This window comes from Salvelinus namaycush, unplaced genomic scaffold (assembly GCF_016432855.1).
Source record: "Salvelinus namaycush isolate Seneca unplaced genomic scaffold, SaNama_1.0 Scaffold1152, whole genome shotgun sequence".
NCBI classification, from domain to species: Eukaryota; Metazoa; Chordata; class Actinopteri; order Salmoniformes; family Salmonidae; genus Salvelinus; species Salvelinus namaycush.
In genome coordinates this window covers 53,401-72,275 of record NW_024057845.1, presented here as the reverse complement: position 1 = coordinate 72,275, position 18,875 = coordinate 53,401, and the positions used below count along the sequence as shown (strand labels likewise).

The 18,875-nt window shown below is 42.2% G+C and overlaps 1 protein-coding gene across 1 annotated transcript; it reads left to right on the top strand.

The window, feature by feature from the left end:
* Positions 1 to 7,546: 7,546 nt before the first annotated feature.
* Positions 7,547 to 10,489, top strand: LOC120035924 (carbohydrate sulfotransferase 2-like). Its single transcript, XM_038982399.1, has one exon. It carries the CDS (start codon positions 8,559 to 8,561, stop codon positions 9,954 to 9,956), a length of 1,398 nt encoding a protein of 465 aa, XP_038838327.1. The 5' UTR covers positions 7,547 to 8,558; the 3' UTR covers positions 9,957 to 10,489.
* Positions 10,490 to 18,875: the final 8,386 nt, after the last annotated feature.

Genomic DNA, 18,875 nt, shown 5'->3' with positions numbered 1-18,875 from the left:
AATTGTGCAGTCTGGTTTGTTTAATATCAGGAATTTGAGATGATTTATACTTTTGATAGTTAACTATATTTTTGCAATTACATTTACTTTTGATATGTTGGCAAATTAGGATACTTAGTCAGTTGTACAACTGAATGCATCCTCCGCATTTAACCCAACACCTCTGAATCAGAGAGGTGCGGGGTGGGGCTGCCATAATCGACATCCACGTCGCCCAGAGAACAGTGGGTTAACTGCCTTGCTCAGGGGTAGAACGACAGATTTTTCCCCCCTTGTCAGCTCGGGGATTCCACCCAGCAACCTTTCGGTTACTGGCCCAACTCTCTAACCACTAGGCACTCAGAGTGCGCTCTGGGAATTCTTAAATTCTCAGATTGTCAATTTGTTGTCAGGTTGTCCATTCATAAATTCAGAGCGCTCTGGTAGAGAAGTAGAGTTGATCCGAGCGTTCTGACCTCACGACCGCAGTCAAGTGCCCTGGCTAAATTGGCTAGCTTGCTAGCTACTTCCAGACACAAATGAGAGACCTCACTCTGACTATTTTACTCGCCCTAGCAGAAGTGGCTGTTATGCTGTTTTCATGTTGTCTACAGCGTTGGTGTCTGTAGCTGTGCTGCTGGCAACGATTTATGACGTTTTTTTGCCTACGTTTACTGACACTGGTCATAATCACCGGGTGTTGCGCGTTTGTAAATTCATAATTTATTCTGCGCTCTGATACACAGACGAGAGTGCTCTAAAATCGGAGTAGATAGCCAGAGTGAATTTACGAACGCACCACTAAGTGCATTTAAAAGCAAATAGTTTTAGACCTTTACTCAAGTAGTATTTTACTGGGTGACTTTCACTTTTACTTGAGGTATCACCTTTTACTCAAGTATGACAATTGGGTACCTTTTCCATCACTGCCTGTTTGTAACATGCATCTAATGTTTGTGTGTATTTCAGACATCTGCATATTGTTTATATTGTCTATGCTAGCATTGCCTTAATTGCATGATTATTTATGCACCATATGCTCGTTTAGAGATTGTCATTGTATAGCATGTAGTTGATGCACATGCTACCACTGCGCATTCATAGTTGAGTGATTGTCACGCCCTGACCATAGAGATCCTTTTTATGTCTCTATTTTGGTTGGTCAGGGCGTGAGTTTGGGTTGGGCATTCTATGTCTGGTGTTCTATGTTGTCTATTTCTTTGTGTTTGGCCGTGTGTGTGGTTCTCAATCAGAGGCAGCTGTCTATCGTTGTCTCTGATTGAGAACCATATTTAGGTAGCCTGTTTTCCCACTTTGAGTTGTGGGTGATTATTTTCTGTTTAGTGTTTTGTCGTCACCTTTCAGAACTGTTCGTTTGTCGTGTTGTTGTTTTGTTAGTGTTCATATTTATTAAAGAAACGTATTTATGAATACTTACCACGCTGCACCGTGGTCCTCTTCTCCTTCTCCAGACGACAATCGCTACAGTGATTATGCAACTACGGGCACTTCCATGTCCTCGGGTCAATTTTGGGGATTTTATAAAAATGAAACAAATACAAATATTTGTATGGCTGCAGTCCCGTTAACGGGATCGATATGACAACAGCCAGTCGAAGTGCAGGGCGCCAAATTCAAAAAACAGAAATCTCATAATTAAAATTCCTCAGACATTCATGTGTCTTATATCATTTTAAAGGTAATCTTGTTGTTAATCCCACCAAAGTGTCCGATTTCAAATAGGCTTTTCAGCGAAAGCACTACAAACGATTATGTTAGGTCACCACAAAACCACAATAACCACAGCCATTTTTTCCAGCTAAAGATAGCTTTCACAAAAACCAGAATAGAGATAACATTAATCACTAACCTTCGATTATTTTCATCAGATGACACTCATAGGACTTCATGTTACACAATACATGCATGTTTTGTTTGATTAAGTTCATATTTATATAAAAAAATATGAGTTTACATTGAGGCGTTAGATTCCCTAGTTGCAAAAACATCAAGTGACTTTGCATAGCCACATCGTTTCAACAGAAATACTCATCATAAATATAGATGATAATACAAGTTATACACATGGAATTATAGATATACCTCTCCTTAATGCAACCGCTGTGTCAGATTTCAAAAAAACTTTACGGAAAAATAAACCATGCAATAATCTGAGACGGAGCTCAGATGAATAGCCAAATTAGCCGCCATGTTGGACTCAACAGAAACCAGAAAATACATGATAAATGTTTCCTTACCTTTGATGAATTCATCAGAATGCAGTCCTAGGAATCCCAGGTCCACAATAAATGCTTGATTTGTTCGTTAATGTCCGTTATTTATGTCAAATTAGCTACTTTCGAATTGTTTACCAAACACCCTAACCAAAGTCTCAAAGCGCGACCACTATAACGTGACGAAATGTCCAAACGTTCTGTTACAGTCAGTAGAAACATGTCAAACGATGTACTGAATCAATCTTTAGAATGTTGTTAACATACATCTTGAATAACGTTCCAACCGGAGTATTACATCGACTTCAATTGAGAGATGGAACGGAGCTGCCTCTCACGTGAACGCGCGTGTTGAATGCATGGTCACCTCATGGCAGTGATTACTAATTTCTGTCTCCTTCGACCCCCCTTCACATTAGAGTCATCAGACTTAGTTCTATTGACTGTTGACATCTAGTGGAAGCCGTAGGAAGTGAAAACCCATCCATATCTCTCTGTATTTTCAATGAGAGCTTCGTTGAAAATCTGGCACCCCCAGAAAAAATCCAAACAGGAAGTGGAACTTCTCAGGTTTTTGCCTGCCTTATGAGTTCTGTTAATCTCACAAACATAATTCAAACAGTTTTAGAAACTTTAGAGTGTTTTCTATCCAATACTAATAATAATATGCATATATTAGTAACTGGGACTGAGGAGCAGGCCGTTTACTCTGGGCACCTTTCATCCACGCTACTCAATACTGCCCCTGCAGCCATAAGAAATTAAGTTCACACTGGAATCACCCCATACTTTTTTAAACACCTCTCTATCAAGTATTTTAGCTACTTTTCAGATGTGTCCTTTGGGAGTGGTGTCATTTCCACCACTGAGGACGAATTCCTCATTAAGAAAGGTTTTTCAAGAGAATGTTAATTTAGTTACCATGGAAACATATTGTGACACTGAAGCACATGGCTGCTGTGGACAGTTGTTCCAGATGTGATGTCCAGATATCCAAAATCGAGGTAAATATTGCTTGTGTAGAGAATATTTTAATTGTCAGTCATTTCTAAACAGGCTATAATTTCTTTAATTTGTGGTAGAACTTTTGATTTTTTTAAATATTTTATGTATTTTAAGGTAAACGATATGCTAGCTGTAATACTAATCAAAGCATGCTAAGCTGTCTGTCAATTTTCTCCAGAAACTGTAGAAATGTCATTTCCATCACAAACTTAAGTGTGGTGGAAATGACACAAATCCATTATCTTATTTGTTTTTACTTAACTTTTTAAAAACTTTAGGCTTATTTAATCATGTTTCAAATGAATTGAATCTAGAAAATGCTCCAAGGTTGAAAACTAAGTAGTATTTGTCTTTAGTTTTAGAAGATGCCACATAAAACAGCACAGAGGTCACAGACATATAGAAACAAAATAAAACATTATCCTATACGATACCAGGAACATCTGCAAAAAGACAGGGAGAGATACTGGAAGAAAAAAAGAGAAGGGAGAAGTGAAATCTATCTCTGAGCTTACAAAGCGAGAACAAAGAAACAAGAGATGGCAATGAAAATGTAACCAACGGAATAGAAGACAGACTTTAAAGAGAACAGTTGCAATGGAGACCTGCCTATCAGGCAACACATCACCTCAGTCACCAGATGACTTGCAGCCAGAACATGAGGCTAACATACCTGCCCCTAACTTACCTGCCCCTGATGCACACCCTGATACCCCTTCCTCATCGTCTGCAACATGAATGAGAAGTCGAATACTTGCTGGAAGGAAAAAGGTTGGAAGAGGTCGCTCAAAAGCATACAGAGATCTTAGTATGACAAACGTCAAACTTGATAATGCTTTACGGAAAGCTGAGAAATACAAAAAAAGGTATGATCGACTGATGAACAAAATGGAGAGACAAGTTTCCCCAAAGAAAAAGACAAAACAGCAAATGAAGGGAACTCCGAAGACCTTGAGAAGGATTTTATTGATTCAAAATGCCATCATTGCAGAGTTAAAACAAAAGTATTAAAAAATGTGCAGTGCCAAAGACAAATAAGTGGCTTAAAAAATGCTCAGAGGCAACATCCTGAGAAAGTATGGCCTGGTCAAAGCCGCAAACAGAGAATTTGGATTTTCAGCAAAAGCAATGAGGGCAAATGAAAACAGACCATCTTCAGTACTCCAGGAAAAATCATTGTAACAGAATTAGCACAGCCACAGAAGAGAGAATCACTAGATTATATCAACGTGATGCCAACAGTAGAGCAACAACAGGGAAAAAGGGCACACTAACGAGGAACAAGAAGAAAAAGCAGAAGCGCTTCTTGAATGGCACAATTCAGAACCTTTATCAGAAGTTTAAGAGGGAATATTCAGAAATTCAAATTTCCTCCGGTGAATTCTGAAAAAGACGTCCTTTTTGGGTTGTCAAGCCAGCAGTACAGGATAGGGACACATGTCTCTGCAAAACCCACGCCGACCTCCAGTTCATGGCGGACAAACTACAGCATCACAAAGTGATCAGCTGCAGCAACATTGAAAAAGTGATTGAGTCTTTGTGCTGTGAGAACCTGAAGAAAGAGTGCATGTATAGAGAGTGCTCTCTTTGTCAAGCAAAAGAGCTTAAAACATCTGACTTTGATGCTGGTGAGCAGACATGGTGGTTTGAGTGGAAAAACAAACCTGAAGAGAGAGAGAAGAAAAACCAAGAGGGAAACATGGAGAAGTTCACTGTAAAAGAAAAGGTATGTGGCACACTGCAGATTCTATTGGAGGACTTCTCCAAAGGATTGAAAGTGAAGTTGGGGAAACACGTGTACAATATTCGACACCAATACTCAACTGGGAGAATTAACAGAATATGGGGAAAGAGGAGATCATTGTGCATATTGACTTTGCAGAGAACTACCTGTGTAAATACACCAGTGAAATCCGGGCAGTTCACTTTGGTGATTCTCACAGCAGGTGACCCTCCACACCTGTGCTGGATATAATCTCACAAAAAGGTTGGATGGAAATATATAATTTTTCATGATAAATAAATGTTTTCAGCTGTCACGAAGGCAGGTTTATACATTCAGGCGTCATGTTGAATTATTCATACTAGGGAAACCTTATAAATCACTTTAAATAATATTCAATACAAGTTCATGTACAAATGTATAAGAAATCCGTTATAAATCAATTGTATGATATTTCATTTTCAAATAAAATTGATGTTTAACGACTTGATGGAAATGACATTTGTGTATGGCTATCTGGGAAAATTGACAAAAATATATAAATTCCTGAATAGTACGATCGCAGCCATTATCAGATATAGTTTCTAGACAAATCAAAGACAAGTACAATACTGGTAACATGGTGTTTGAATAAGTTTGAATTTCTGAACGTTTGCACGGCCAAAGTGTCTGAAGTTGCATAATCACCCAGTTCGCGCTAGTGCTATGCCATGGTGAGTTCTAGAACATAATAGAAGTTTCAGCGACGGTTCTTGGAGCTTGAGCATGTGCAGAATAATTTACGACCTGCTGTCACCAGGGCAGATAAGACAAGATCTCCACTAGTCGGGAGAGAGTGGGCCATAAATCTAGCCCGTCAGAGTAATTAGTTTCTCTCTCTCTCTCTCCAAAGAAATGTTTAAATACAGTACATATGTTTGTGTTGATGTGTATATGCTGCTATGTGAATATCCTTTTCATTCCTGTTATATATTCCTATTGCTTGTGCAACTATATGTATTTTACCTGAGGAGAACCACAAATCCATTCCTATGTATCACAAAGATCACTTGTTCTATGTGCGGTACTGACCAAGAGCCAATACAACTCTGGATGTGGGCACGTCTGCCTTGTTCTATCCGGACAGCCTGTAGCGAGTCACAATCTGAACTATCAGCAGGTGAGCAGGCTAGCGGGTGAGGTAGCGGGTGAGCTAGCGGGTGAGGTCATTCACAGCCGAATGCTCAGACGAGCTCCAGCTAGCCGTTTTTACAGAAACAATGTAACAGATTTGTACTAATAGTTACATAACAGTGCGCTAAGCAAGTCTATAATTGAATGGACTGGAGCTGTGTCAAGACAACGCTCTTACACTGGCAGAGGGGAGACCAGCAGCCCTTTCCATTGCTATTACAACAGCATCATTCTCGACCATTGCTGTGAGCTTTTGGGTACCTTTGAGTGGTAACACAACTAAAATCGGGGGAGATGCATCCTGGGCCAATTGTGCGCCGCCCTATGGGACTCCCAATCACGGCCGGTTGTGATACAGCCTGCTGCGTCACTCGGGAGCCAAAGTCCACAAAGGCTCTTACTGTGTGGTAACTGATTTCACGTCAGCGTCACTACAGTGTGCAGTGTATTTCCTTACATTCTCAACCTTTATGTTGCCTTTGCCAGTAAGCATGTAAATAACAGATTTTGATTAATTCACATGAAGAACAAAACACTCACTGTGCAAAAAAAAACAACGATTATACTACATGTACATTAGTTCATATAAGTTACTGGGTAAACAATATGCAAAGAGGTCAAATGTACTTGGTATTGACCCCACCACTGGTGTCTGGGGAACTTGCTCAATAAGGGCTGGTTTCCCAGACACAGATTAAACTTCTAAAATTGCCAGTGTAGTAATCCCCTACAATAGCCCATGTGTAGCCTATAGTATGTATATTCACACCTAATAGACAATCAACAAATTAGAATTAGGTGACAACAATATTACAGACAAAAGAAATTGTAGACTATAACATGGGACACAACATTATGTATTTATTAATTTAACCTTTATTTATCCTTTATTTAACTAGGCAAGACAGTTAAAAACAAATTCTTATTTACAATGACAGCCTACCAAAAAGCAAAAAGGCCTCCTGCGGGGACGGTGGTTGGGATTCAAAATACAAAATAAATTCAATACAAATATAGGACAAAACGCACATTAGGACAAGAGAGACAACACTACACTACATAAAGAGAGACCTAAGACAACAACATAGCATGGCAGCAACACATGACAACACAGCATGGTAGCAACACAACATCACAACACAGTATGGTATCAACTCAACATAACAATTACAGTAACATTTAGATAAAAATATTAGCTATATTGTCGCAAGTAAGATATTTAATTTATTTATGTTAGAAATCTGGATCAGATGTAGGCCTATGTAAAGTAAAGTAAACATGCATTGACAATAACCAATGATAGGTGGCGACATCAACCGTGTATGAGCATGTAGTGCATTTTGCTTCCAAAAAAACCAAAGGTTGTCTCCCACAATGCTTTGGTTCCTACTTCAAGTTGCAGTTGGTGAGAAGCAACTGCCGAGATTTCCAGTCGACCGCAGTAGAAAGTTTATGACCATTGATCACAATGTTGTCGTAGAGGTCATGCAGTCGAAATGTAGTCGCAAGTCGGACAAGTTTTATACACTTTCAAAGGCGGTGACAGACATTGATAAAGGTGATCCGCTCGAACGCACCCTATGTTTTCAAACGTAGGCGTCTCCAGAGCGGTGCGTTGTTGACAGACGTGCGGAAGAGCCAAGGGCGCGACTCGCTAACCCAAATATCCTATCACGCACCAATGGCGTCTGGGGGAGGGAGGGTCTTTCTTTCTGTAGTCTCTGATTGAATCAGTCCAGTTTCAATTAGTTCCATATACAAACTACGGCACATCAGGAAGAAAGAACATATATTTGGACGCTTAGACTGTCCCTCTGGATATACTGGTGACGTTCAGCAAAAGGAACCAAGAAGAAACCGGAGATCGTAATTACTAATGTAGGCTAGTACTTGTGTGCTGTTGTTCAGTGTACCTATAGGCTCCATCCATACTGTGGCGAATCAGTTTTTAACTGCGCATAGATGCCTACGCCGAATGTTGTCAAGGAGGGCATACATTGTTTGAATGAAGGGATACTATTTTTGTTTTGATGCCAGGCCAACCTCAATAAGCGTTGTAATACCCGCAATGGAAAACTGTTCATGGTATCGCGCTTTCATGTGAAGAGCCTTGCGCACTGCAGTAAAAGCAGGGCTGTGTTATCTTATTTTGGATTGCGAATTGGATTGGGATATCGAATATGTGTTGGCTGGAGCATTGCCTAACCCACTGGGCGCACACTAGTTGAATCAACGTTGTTTCCATGTAATTTCAATGAAATTACGTTGAACCAAGGTGTAATAGACGTTGAATTGACGTCTATGCCCAGTGAGAATGATTTAACATTCGATTCGGTTGGTGTACCAATTCCCACCAGAGATATTCAATAACCATACATCTTTGCCGATTGTAAATGTTCTAAGTTTTCGCCCAGTGGTCAGAGCCACTCACTCCTAGGTTACAGATGAGAGGGAAACAATACCATCGACAACTGAAGTTGACAGCGCCTTGGGAGAATGATGTTGGCTACTGGAGAAAGCTCAAAACACACAGGAACCATACCAAGATAATAGCTCAGCCCGGCATCGTGATGAAGGTGCTACGCAGAAAGCGGATTGTGTTGTTTATAGCCTATTTCTTTCTGCTAGTGCTGACCATGCTGAACTTGGCCAATTACAAATGGACTAAAGTGCCCCAGCAGTGCAATCACCAGATGAGGAGTGCTTCCTATCAAGGCAGGTCAGACATCAGGTTCCTCTACAGACCCTCTCTGGCCAAGAAGAGACAGTTGGTCTATGTTCTGACCACATGGAGGTCTGGGTCCTCCTTTTTCGGGGAGCTGTTTAACCAACATCCTGAAGTCTTTTTCCTCTATGAACCCATGTGGCACATTTGGCAGAAGCTGTACCCGGGAGACGCTGTGTCTTTGCAAGGAGCAGCCAGGGACATGCTCAGCTCTTTATACCGCTGTGATCTCTCTGTGTTCCAGTTGTACAACAGCCCAGGGGGAAAGAACTTTACCTCCCTAGGACTCTTTGGGGCCTCCCTGAATAAGGTGGTGTGCTCCTACCCCCTCTGCTCCGCCTACAGGAAAGAGGTGGTAGGGATGGTGGACGACAAGGTGTGTAAAAAGTGTCCACCTCAAAGCCTTAGACTACTGGAGGAGGAGTGCCTCAAATACAGCACTATCGTTATTAAAGGGGTGCGTATCCTGGACGTAAACGTTCTAGCCCCCCTCATGGAGGATCCGTCGTTGGACGTGAAGGTAGTCCACCTGGTCAGGGACCCCCGGGCCGTGGCCAACTCCAGGATCAAGTCCAGACACGGGCTGATCCGGGAGAACCTGCAGGTGGTCCGGAGCAGGGACCCTAAGCTCCGCAGAATCCCCTTCGTAGACCCCAACCACAAAGCCAACAAGAAGGACGGCTCAGATTACCACTCCATCGGAGCCATGGAGGTGATCTGTGACCGCACCTCCAGGACCCTGAGGACTGCCTTAAACCCTCCCAGTTGGCTCAAAGGGAAGTACATGGCCGTGCGTTATGAGGACCTGGTGGAGAACCCTGTGAAGATCCTGAGGAACATCTACCGCTTCGCCAACCTCACCACCAACCATGACATTGAGTCGTTTGCTCTGAACATGACAGGTGGGTCTAGTTCGTCCTCCAAGCCGTTCATCGTGTCCTCCAGGAACGCCACTCAGGCTGCCAGCGCATGGAGAACAGTGCTCAGCATCCAGCAGATCAAACAGGTGGAGGACTACTGTCATCACTCCATGGCTGTCCTGGGCTACGACAGGGTCAGAACGGCCGGGGAGGCCAAGGACCTCAGTAAGTCTTTACTGACCGTCTCCAAACTGTGACAGAAAAACACAAATTTTTTTTCTCTCCCATTTTCCACCAAAGACAGTGAATTTTAATGTACATTTTGCATCTAGTGCCGTTTCAGTTAATCGTGGAAATTAAAACGGTTTGAATCAGTGTTTTTGAGGAGATCTACTTTTTTGGCCACATTGGAACGTATCTTATTTTGTATTTTTCAGTTAAGTAGCAGACAATTGTATTTGACAGAACAACTGGATGTTATTGACAAAGCAAGAAGGCCTATGAACAATGACTTGAATATTGCAACTACAACTACGGAAACAAGCAGTGTATGATTCATGTATATTGTTAAGAAAACACTTCAAACATTTTAATTTTGAATGTTCCAAAACCTGAGAAAATACTTTGTTTTTCCAGTATCCATACTGTCTGTAAAAGTGAGAGAAGAAATTGCACCAAAAAAAAAAGCATTAATACATAAAAAATGTAATTGTTTGAGCAGGTTATGTTACGTTTGTGATTACTGGATGGACTCAGAGACAATCATTAAACTGGTCTGTTATAACTATAATGTTGCTCTAAGGAAGGTTTCAGGTTTATTAGTTGAAACATACTTTATAACAGCGGGACATGCCAGATGAAGATTGATGTTGACACACTAGTAGTAAATCATGTTGACTCAGCAGTTGTGGAAGGATTTCTCACCGTGTCACTGAAGAGTGTATGTAGCCTGGTGTCATTTAACATTTTTACAGGACTAGATCTCTTGATGCAAACAGGTGATTTAGCCAAACTGCTTTGAAAAAACGTATCTTGCAGAAGCAGAGTAGCTCTAGCATCCCCTTAGAACAAAATAAAAACATTTCAGTATGTTTATTTACGAGTTTGACCCATGTAACACAGGGATAGCTCATGACCAATGTAGTTTAATGGCACTTATGCTACAATTAAATCTGGAAAATAGAATAGATAATAGAAAATGAATTTAAACTTTTACTGCAGTGGGATAAATCAGGGTTACACAGTGTGTTTCTTGGTAGTTTTAAACAAATTTAATTGGAAACAAAAGTATACACATCACACACATGGTTATGGGCTTAAAAAAGAAGACACCTGTACATATATAGAGTTGCATGTATTTCATTTAGAGTTTACATCCCAATATTACACTTTATATTACATTACAGAAGTCTGAAATATAACACAACCGTTTGACATAGAAACATCAGATTTTCGGTGTTCTTTTTTATTTTTTAAAATTAATTATGGAATTATGAAAAATATTAGTAACATTCCAACAATGAGGCCACTAGGTCATTTGACTGCAGGAAAGGGCTATGCACCACTGTCATTAACACATTGGTCATGGGTACTTAACACACTGGTCATGGGTCCTTAACACAGTGGTCATGGGTACTTAACACACTGGTCATGGGTCCTTAACACAGTGGTCATGGGTCCTTAACACAGTGGTCATGGGTCTGGGTCCTTAATACACTGGTCATGGGTCCTTAACACAGTGGTCATGGGTCCTTAACACACTGGTCATGGGTCTGGGTCCTTAACACATTGGTCATGGGTCCTTAACACAGTGGTCATGGGTCCTTAACACACTGGTCATGGGTCTGGGTCCTTAACACACTGGTCATGGGTCCTTAACACACTGGTCATGGGTACTTAACACACTGGTCATGGGTCCTTAACACACTGGTCATGGGTCTGGGTCCTTAACACACTGGTCATGGGTCTGGGTCCTTAACACACTGGTCATGGGTCCTTACCACACTGGTCATGGGTACTTAACACACTGGTCATGGGTACTTAACACACTGGTCATGGGTCCTTAACACACTGGTCATGGGTCCTTAACACAGTGGTCATGGGTACTTAACACACTGGTCATGGGTCCTTAACACACTGGTCATGGGTCCTTAACACACTGGTCATGGGTCCTTAACACACTGGTCATGGGTACTTAACACACTGGTCATGGGTCCTTAACACAGTGGTCATGGGTCCTTAACACAGTGGTCATGGGTACTTAACACACTGGTCATGGGTACTTAACACACTGGTCATGGGTCCTTAACACAGTGGTCATGGGTACTTAACACACTGGTCATGGGTCCTTAACACAGTGGTCATGGGTCTGGGTCCTTAACACACTGGTCATGGGTCTGTGTCCTTAACACACTGGTCATGGGTCCTTAACACACTGGTCATGGGTCCTTAACACACTGGTCATGGGTCTGTGTCATTAACACACTGGTCATGGGTACTTAACACAGTGGTCATGGGTCCTTAACACAGTGGTCATAGGTCCTTAACACACTGGTCATGGGTCCTTAACACAGTGGTCATGGGTACTTAACACACTGGTCATGGGTCCTTAACACAGTGGTCATGGGTACTTAACACACTGGTCATGGGTACTTAACACAGTGGTCATGGGTACTTAACACACTGGTCATGGGTCCTTAACACAGTGGTCATGGGTACTTAACACAGTGGTCATGGGTATAATATCCTTATCTTATCCTCTTGCCCTGTCAGAGAGACATTGTGCAGTTTCTTTGTAGTTTCCCGAGTCTGGCTAGTCCCAAGGTAGCCTGGGTGCCAGTCTGCTTTTGCTCTCTTGTCAGCTCCTTATGAATTTTTCATACCGAACATGTTTGGCTTGACAATGACAGCAATGGAAATGACAAGAGCAGAAACATCAGGGACCAGGCTTGCTACAATTAGATCTTGCAAATATAATATAATACAATATTAATTTAAGGACTTGTGAAGTAAAGGTATACAAGCATTGTTGTCCTCAAGGAAAAGAGGGATGTGAAAGGTTATGAGTACAATGTAATTCTTCTTCTTTTTTTATCCAGTTTTTTTTATGGTAACTTACTGGCAGCCAGTTGACTGTAAGTCAATGTAAAACCATTAAAATAAGTAGAGTATGTTACTGTAAATTCCAAAGAAACATTGGTGTACATTACTGTAAACTTCACAGTAATGTACAGTTTTTTTAATTTATTTTTTTACAAGAACTTACAGGTAACTAGATGCCAGTAAGTGACTGTAAAAACAACAGGATATTTTTAACGTGTTGGGCAGGCTATGGGTTTTGCCACATTCTGTATGGGTTATTACTGGTTAGACAGACAGTGTCTCTCATTGTAATACATGGACAATGTTAACATTAGGGCCTAAATGTACTTTTTGGTCCGCTAGCCACTGTGTCAGGTAGATGAAAAAATCTTCCAGTCACTCAAGATTTTTTACCAGCCAAAATGTTATATAAAAATACAGATGACCATACTTTGTAATGCATCTAAAACAATAAATGTATGAGTAAGAAGTAATGTGGTACATCGCTAAATGTATATGTAACTTCTACATTGCACCGCGGCCGCCATGGCATTTCTCTTTAAAAAAAATATATAAATTTAACTGTTAGGTGCTACTGTTGACTATCAGGCAGTGAGCAGATTGTTACTAAGTGAGTGGTAGAGGGGGCCGGAGGTTTGTGTCTGTCGTGAGCACTGGTTGAGAGAGCGCTTCAGTAGGCAGCTGAGGCACGGAGACAGAGCAGCAGGCGCGTACGTCGTGCTAACTTTTTACCAGGTGTTGGTAAGGCTATTTAGATCGGTCGTTATGGAGACACCGATTTCCAGCACTTTTTTTCCATAAAACATTAACGCGCTAGAACTGACATAACGTCAACAAAGCACTGGAAAACGAATTTAGGCGCACTAGAGAGCCTCAGATACATTCGTTCACAGATGGTTAAAGTAAACTATTCTGATGTCGAATTTAAATCGTACCAAGCGAATAGTTTTACGCATGCTCAGTTCTTGTGTCTCGAGCACTGCGCAAGAATACATTTGAAATGGAAGTTATGGAACTCCCTCTCGTGCTTCTGTTATGGGAAAAAGTCCACAATGAAACTAACTTTAAATGTGGAGAATGATACATTTGCATCTGTTTGGCCATCAAGTAGGCTATTCATTTCTATGTCATTGTAGGCTACTTAGCCTACCATTTGATACGATTGAATATGTTGAAACGATTTCACTGGAGTCATTGCAAATCAATTTTATACCACTTGTGTAGCCTACCTGGAGCTGGCAAATGTATTGAATAAATGGCCTATAACTTCATGTTTAGTTAATTAACTTATCAATTGTGACCATGATTACAGTTATATCGCCAATATATCATTATCCATGTTTAATGTCAGTTTCATTGTGGACTTTTCCCTGAAATGATATGTTGTCCTATCAGGGGCTATAGGCTACCTGCATCTTGCTCAGCAAACCATGGCAAAGTTGAATTTTCAATTTATAAAGTCAGATTTTAGTCTGTAGCCTATTGAAACATCAAGTCAATCTCGCAAATAGGCCCTTTGTAAAGGGTTGTAGTCTTAACATCTGGCACATAATAACGGCACAATTGGCAGAAAATAGTTTGACATAAAACATTTTTTATAAGTTCCTCCAAGTATTTCTTGCTCAGTGATTTCGAGATCCTCTGTCCAACTTTAATAACTCAAACCCTCCTGTTGGATATATATATATAGTTATGCACATGCTCAAAATAGATTTATTTACAATTATAAACCGGGTTTGAGCCCCGAATGCTCAAACCAGGCAGGTAGCCTAGTGGTTAGAGCGTTGGGACAGTAACCAAAAGGTTGGTCGGATCCCCCGAGCTGACAAGGTGAACATCTGTCATTCTGCCCCTGAACAAGGCAGTTAACCCACTGTTCCAAGGCCGTCATTGAAAATAAGAATGTGTTCGTAACTGACTTGCCTAGTTAAAAACAGGTAGACAAATTGAAATTAATTGCTGATTGGCTGACAGCTGTGTTATATCAAACCATATGAAGAAGAAAAGGAGAGCCTCACACTCTACGAGCTCCGATGCAATAATTTATAACCAACGTTTGGACAGACAAGCTGTCTTCATCAGGATATAATGATACACACTGCGGGTCTCTAGTTTATATAGTTTGAAAAGACACACAGGTGTCTGTAATCATGGTCTGGCGTGGCTTGATTTCATTGGTTAATTTACAGATATAGATAGAACATATAAAAATCATGAATGGATAACACACGACCATAGATACAATTTGGCTACATAGACCTACATACATTTACAATGAATAGCAAAATCACAATAATCACAATAATGGCTTCAGATCACAGTCTACGTGGAGACCGGAGTGAGCAAGGGTCTTTAAATTAGAGATCCAGGCAAACTCTCGTTTGAACAATAAATTGTCAAGGTCACCCAGTCCTAGGGAGGGTGACGTGTTCGATGCCGTTTATTGGAAAGGGACAAAATAGACTGGTTCTCTTCCAAAAAGTGTGACACAACTTGGTACGTTAAGTTTTTGCACTTAATGCTATGATGCTCAGAGATTCTTACTTTTAATTTGTGCTTCGTTTTACCCACATCGTTTTTACCACAAGGACAAGTTCTAAGATACATCCCTGCCTTAGTGGTGATAACACGGGTATGACAAAAATTGATTATAGCAATAAGGCACCCCGGGGGTTTGTGGTATATGACCAATATACCACGGCAACGGTTGTATCCAGGCACTCAGCGTTGCCTCATGCTTAAGAACAGCCCTTAGCCGTGGTATATTGGCCATATGCCACCCCCACTTGTGCCTTAATGCGTAATCATAGTAGTCAAATGGGTTAAATTGACATTCATTGATGGAAAATGATCTGTTGAGTTTAATAAGGGCAAATGATCTTTTCTCTTGTGGCATATTCAAATTCCTTTATTACGTCATGTCATAGCTCGCAATAATTATTATTTTGATGAAAAACTAATCTTGCTTCTAACATCGTTACAAGTTACGTCGATATTCCCTCGTAATTGGCTCAATAACGTCATCAAAAGGGTTTATTGTATAAATGTGGGAATCTCTTGCTGTGCAGAAGAATAGCTAGTTTTCAGGCCTTTTGGGTGGGTTTTGAGTGGTCATAGGACTGGACATTTTAGCTAGACCTGTTAACCCGTGTGTGTGTGTGTGTGTGTGTGTGTGTGTGTGTGTGTGTGTGTGTGTGTGTGTGTGTGTGTGTGTGTGTGTGTGTGTGTGTGTGTGTGTGTGTGTGTGTGTGTGTGTGTGTGTGTGTGTGTGTGTGTGTGTGTGTGTGTGTGTGTGTTTGTGTGTGTGGGAGATTTTGGATCTGAGTAGGATGTCTGTTCGCTAACAATGTAAATAGCCAAGAAACATGAGGCCAAAGGCTCACTTTGTAGACTTTCGAGTGAATGAGACAAAAATGAATCTATCAACACCACACTTAGTGCACACAGCTACCATGCCAGGCAGTGTTTCTGCGCCAGGTGGGATATAGGATTCCTATTTCTTTGTGCGATTAGCAGCTATGAAACAAGTATTTTGAAAACAGCTACAGCCGAATGATTCTAACCCAAACTCACATGTGCTCATACTTGACTTTTGACTATTTTCAGTCTGAGGTCCTGAGCGCTCTGGAGCAGGTTTTCACCAAGGATCTCTATGTACTTTGCTCTGTTCATCTTTCCCTCGATCATGACGAGTCTCCCAGTCCCTGCTGTTGACAAACACCCCCACAGCATGATGCTGCCACCACCATGCTTCACCGTAGGGATGGTGCCAGGTTTCCTCCAAACGTGATACTTGGCATTCAGGCCAAATAGTTCCATGTTGGTTTCATCAGATGTGAGAATCTTGTTTCTCATGGTCTGAGAGTCCTTTAGGTTCCTTTTGGCAAACTCCAAGCGGGCTGTCATGTGCCTTTTACTGAGGAGTGGCTTCCGTCTGGCCACTCTACCATAAAGGTCTTATTGGTGGAGTGCTGCAGAGATGGTTGTCCTTCTGGAATGTTCTCCGATCTCCACAGAGGAACTCTGGAGCTCTGTCAGAATGACCATCAGGATCTTGGTCACCTCACTGACCAAGGCCCTTCTCCCCCGATTGCTCAGTTTGGCCAGGCAGCCAGCTCCAGGAAGAGTATTGGTGGTTCCAAACTTCTTCCATTTAAGAATGATGGAGGCCACTGTGTTCTTGGGGACCTTCAATGCTGCAGAAATGTTTTGGTACCCTTCCCCAGATCTGTGCCTCGACACAATCCCGTCTCAGAGCTCTACGGACAATTCATTCGACCTCATTGCTTGATTGATGAGGGAAAAAAACTAAATGTAATACATTTTAGAATAAGGCTGTAACGAAAATGTGGAAAAAGTCAAGGGGTTTGAAAACTTTCCGAATGCACTGTAAGATATGTGTGTGTGTGTGTGTGTGTGTGTGTGTGTGTGTGTCTATTAGAAGGGAGAAAGTTGCGAGGATTTAAAACTGTAGGTTCTCTACAGGTTACAACATTGTAATAGATGATTAAAGTCTTAGTGGTCTTTTAATTGGTTAATCAGCACAATCATTGAGACACAGGAACAGGCAGGAGGCTGCCAGAGCCTACTTTATGTTGATGCAAATCACAGAGTTACTGGTGCAAGACACTGAGAGACATCTGCCTTCTCATATTACAATCATTTTCAACATAATTATTTGCTTTTGAGAGACTGTCTACGCTTCCTGCTTACGTTGAAAGAGGAACACCGTAAACAATTTAAAAAAATAGATATCTTTCTCCCACTGTGCCTCAGCCCTAGCAGAAACAATGACTTTGAATATTGTTCCCGTTTTAAAACCTACTAGCAGCAGAGTTCACAGAGATCCCCGGGTTCACAGAGATCCTCGGGTTCACGGGTTCACAGAGATCCCCGGGTTCACAGAGATCCTCGGGTTCACGGGTTCACAGACATCCCCGGGTTCACAGACATCCCCGGGTTCCCAGACATCCCCGGGTTCACAGACATCCCCGGGTTCACAGACATCCCCAGGTTCACAGACATCCCCGGGTTCACAGAGATCCCGGGTTCACAGACATCCCCTGGATCACAGACATCCCCGTGTTCCCAGACATCCCCGGGTTCACAGACATCCCCGGGTTCACAGACATCCCCGGGTTCACAGAGATCCCGGGTTCACAGACATCCCCGGGTTCACAGAGATCCCGGGTTCCCAGACATCTCCTGGTTCCCAGACATCTCCGGGTTCCCAGACATCCCCGGGTTCCCAGACATCCCCGGGTTCCCAGACATCCCCGGGTTCCCAGACATCCCCGGGTTCCCAGACATCCCCGGGTTCCCAGACATCTCCCGGGTCCACAGACATCTCCGGGTTCCCAGACATCCCCGGGTTCACAGACATCTCCGAGACATCCCCGTGTTCCCAGACATCCCCGTGTCCCCAGACATCCCCGGGTTCCCAGACATCCCCGGGTTCACAGACATCCCCGGGTTCCCAGACATCCCCGGGTTCCCAGACATCCCCGGGTTCACAGACATCCCCAGGTTCCCAGACATCCCCGGGTTCCCAGACATCCCCGGGTTCACAGACATCCCCAGGTTCCCAGACATTCCCGGGTTCCCAGACTTCCACTGTTCGAGGAGGTTAATAAACCCATCCTGCTGCCGGCCCTAGTGTCTTGTTCCTTATAAGGCCTTGGTGTTAGGCCCTATATTCCTGTTCCTTATAAGGCCTTGGTGTTAGGCCCTAGTGTCCTGTTCCTTATAAGGCCTTGGTGTTAGGCCCTAGTGTTTTGTTCCTTATAAGGCCTTGGTGTTAGGCCCTAGTGTCCTGTTCCTTATAAGGCCTTGGTGTTAGGCCCTAGTGTCCTGTTCCTTATAAGGCCTTGGTGTTAGGCCCTAGTGTCCTGTTCCTTATAAGGCCTTGGTGTTAGGCCCTAGTGTCCTGTTCCTTATAAGGCCTTGGTGTTAGGCCCTAGTGTCCTGTTCCTTATAAGGCCTTGGTGTTAGGCCCTAGTTGTCACGCCCTGGCCTTAGTTGTCTTTGTTTTCTTTATTATTTTAGTTAGGTCAGGGTGTGACATGGGGGATGTT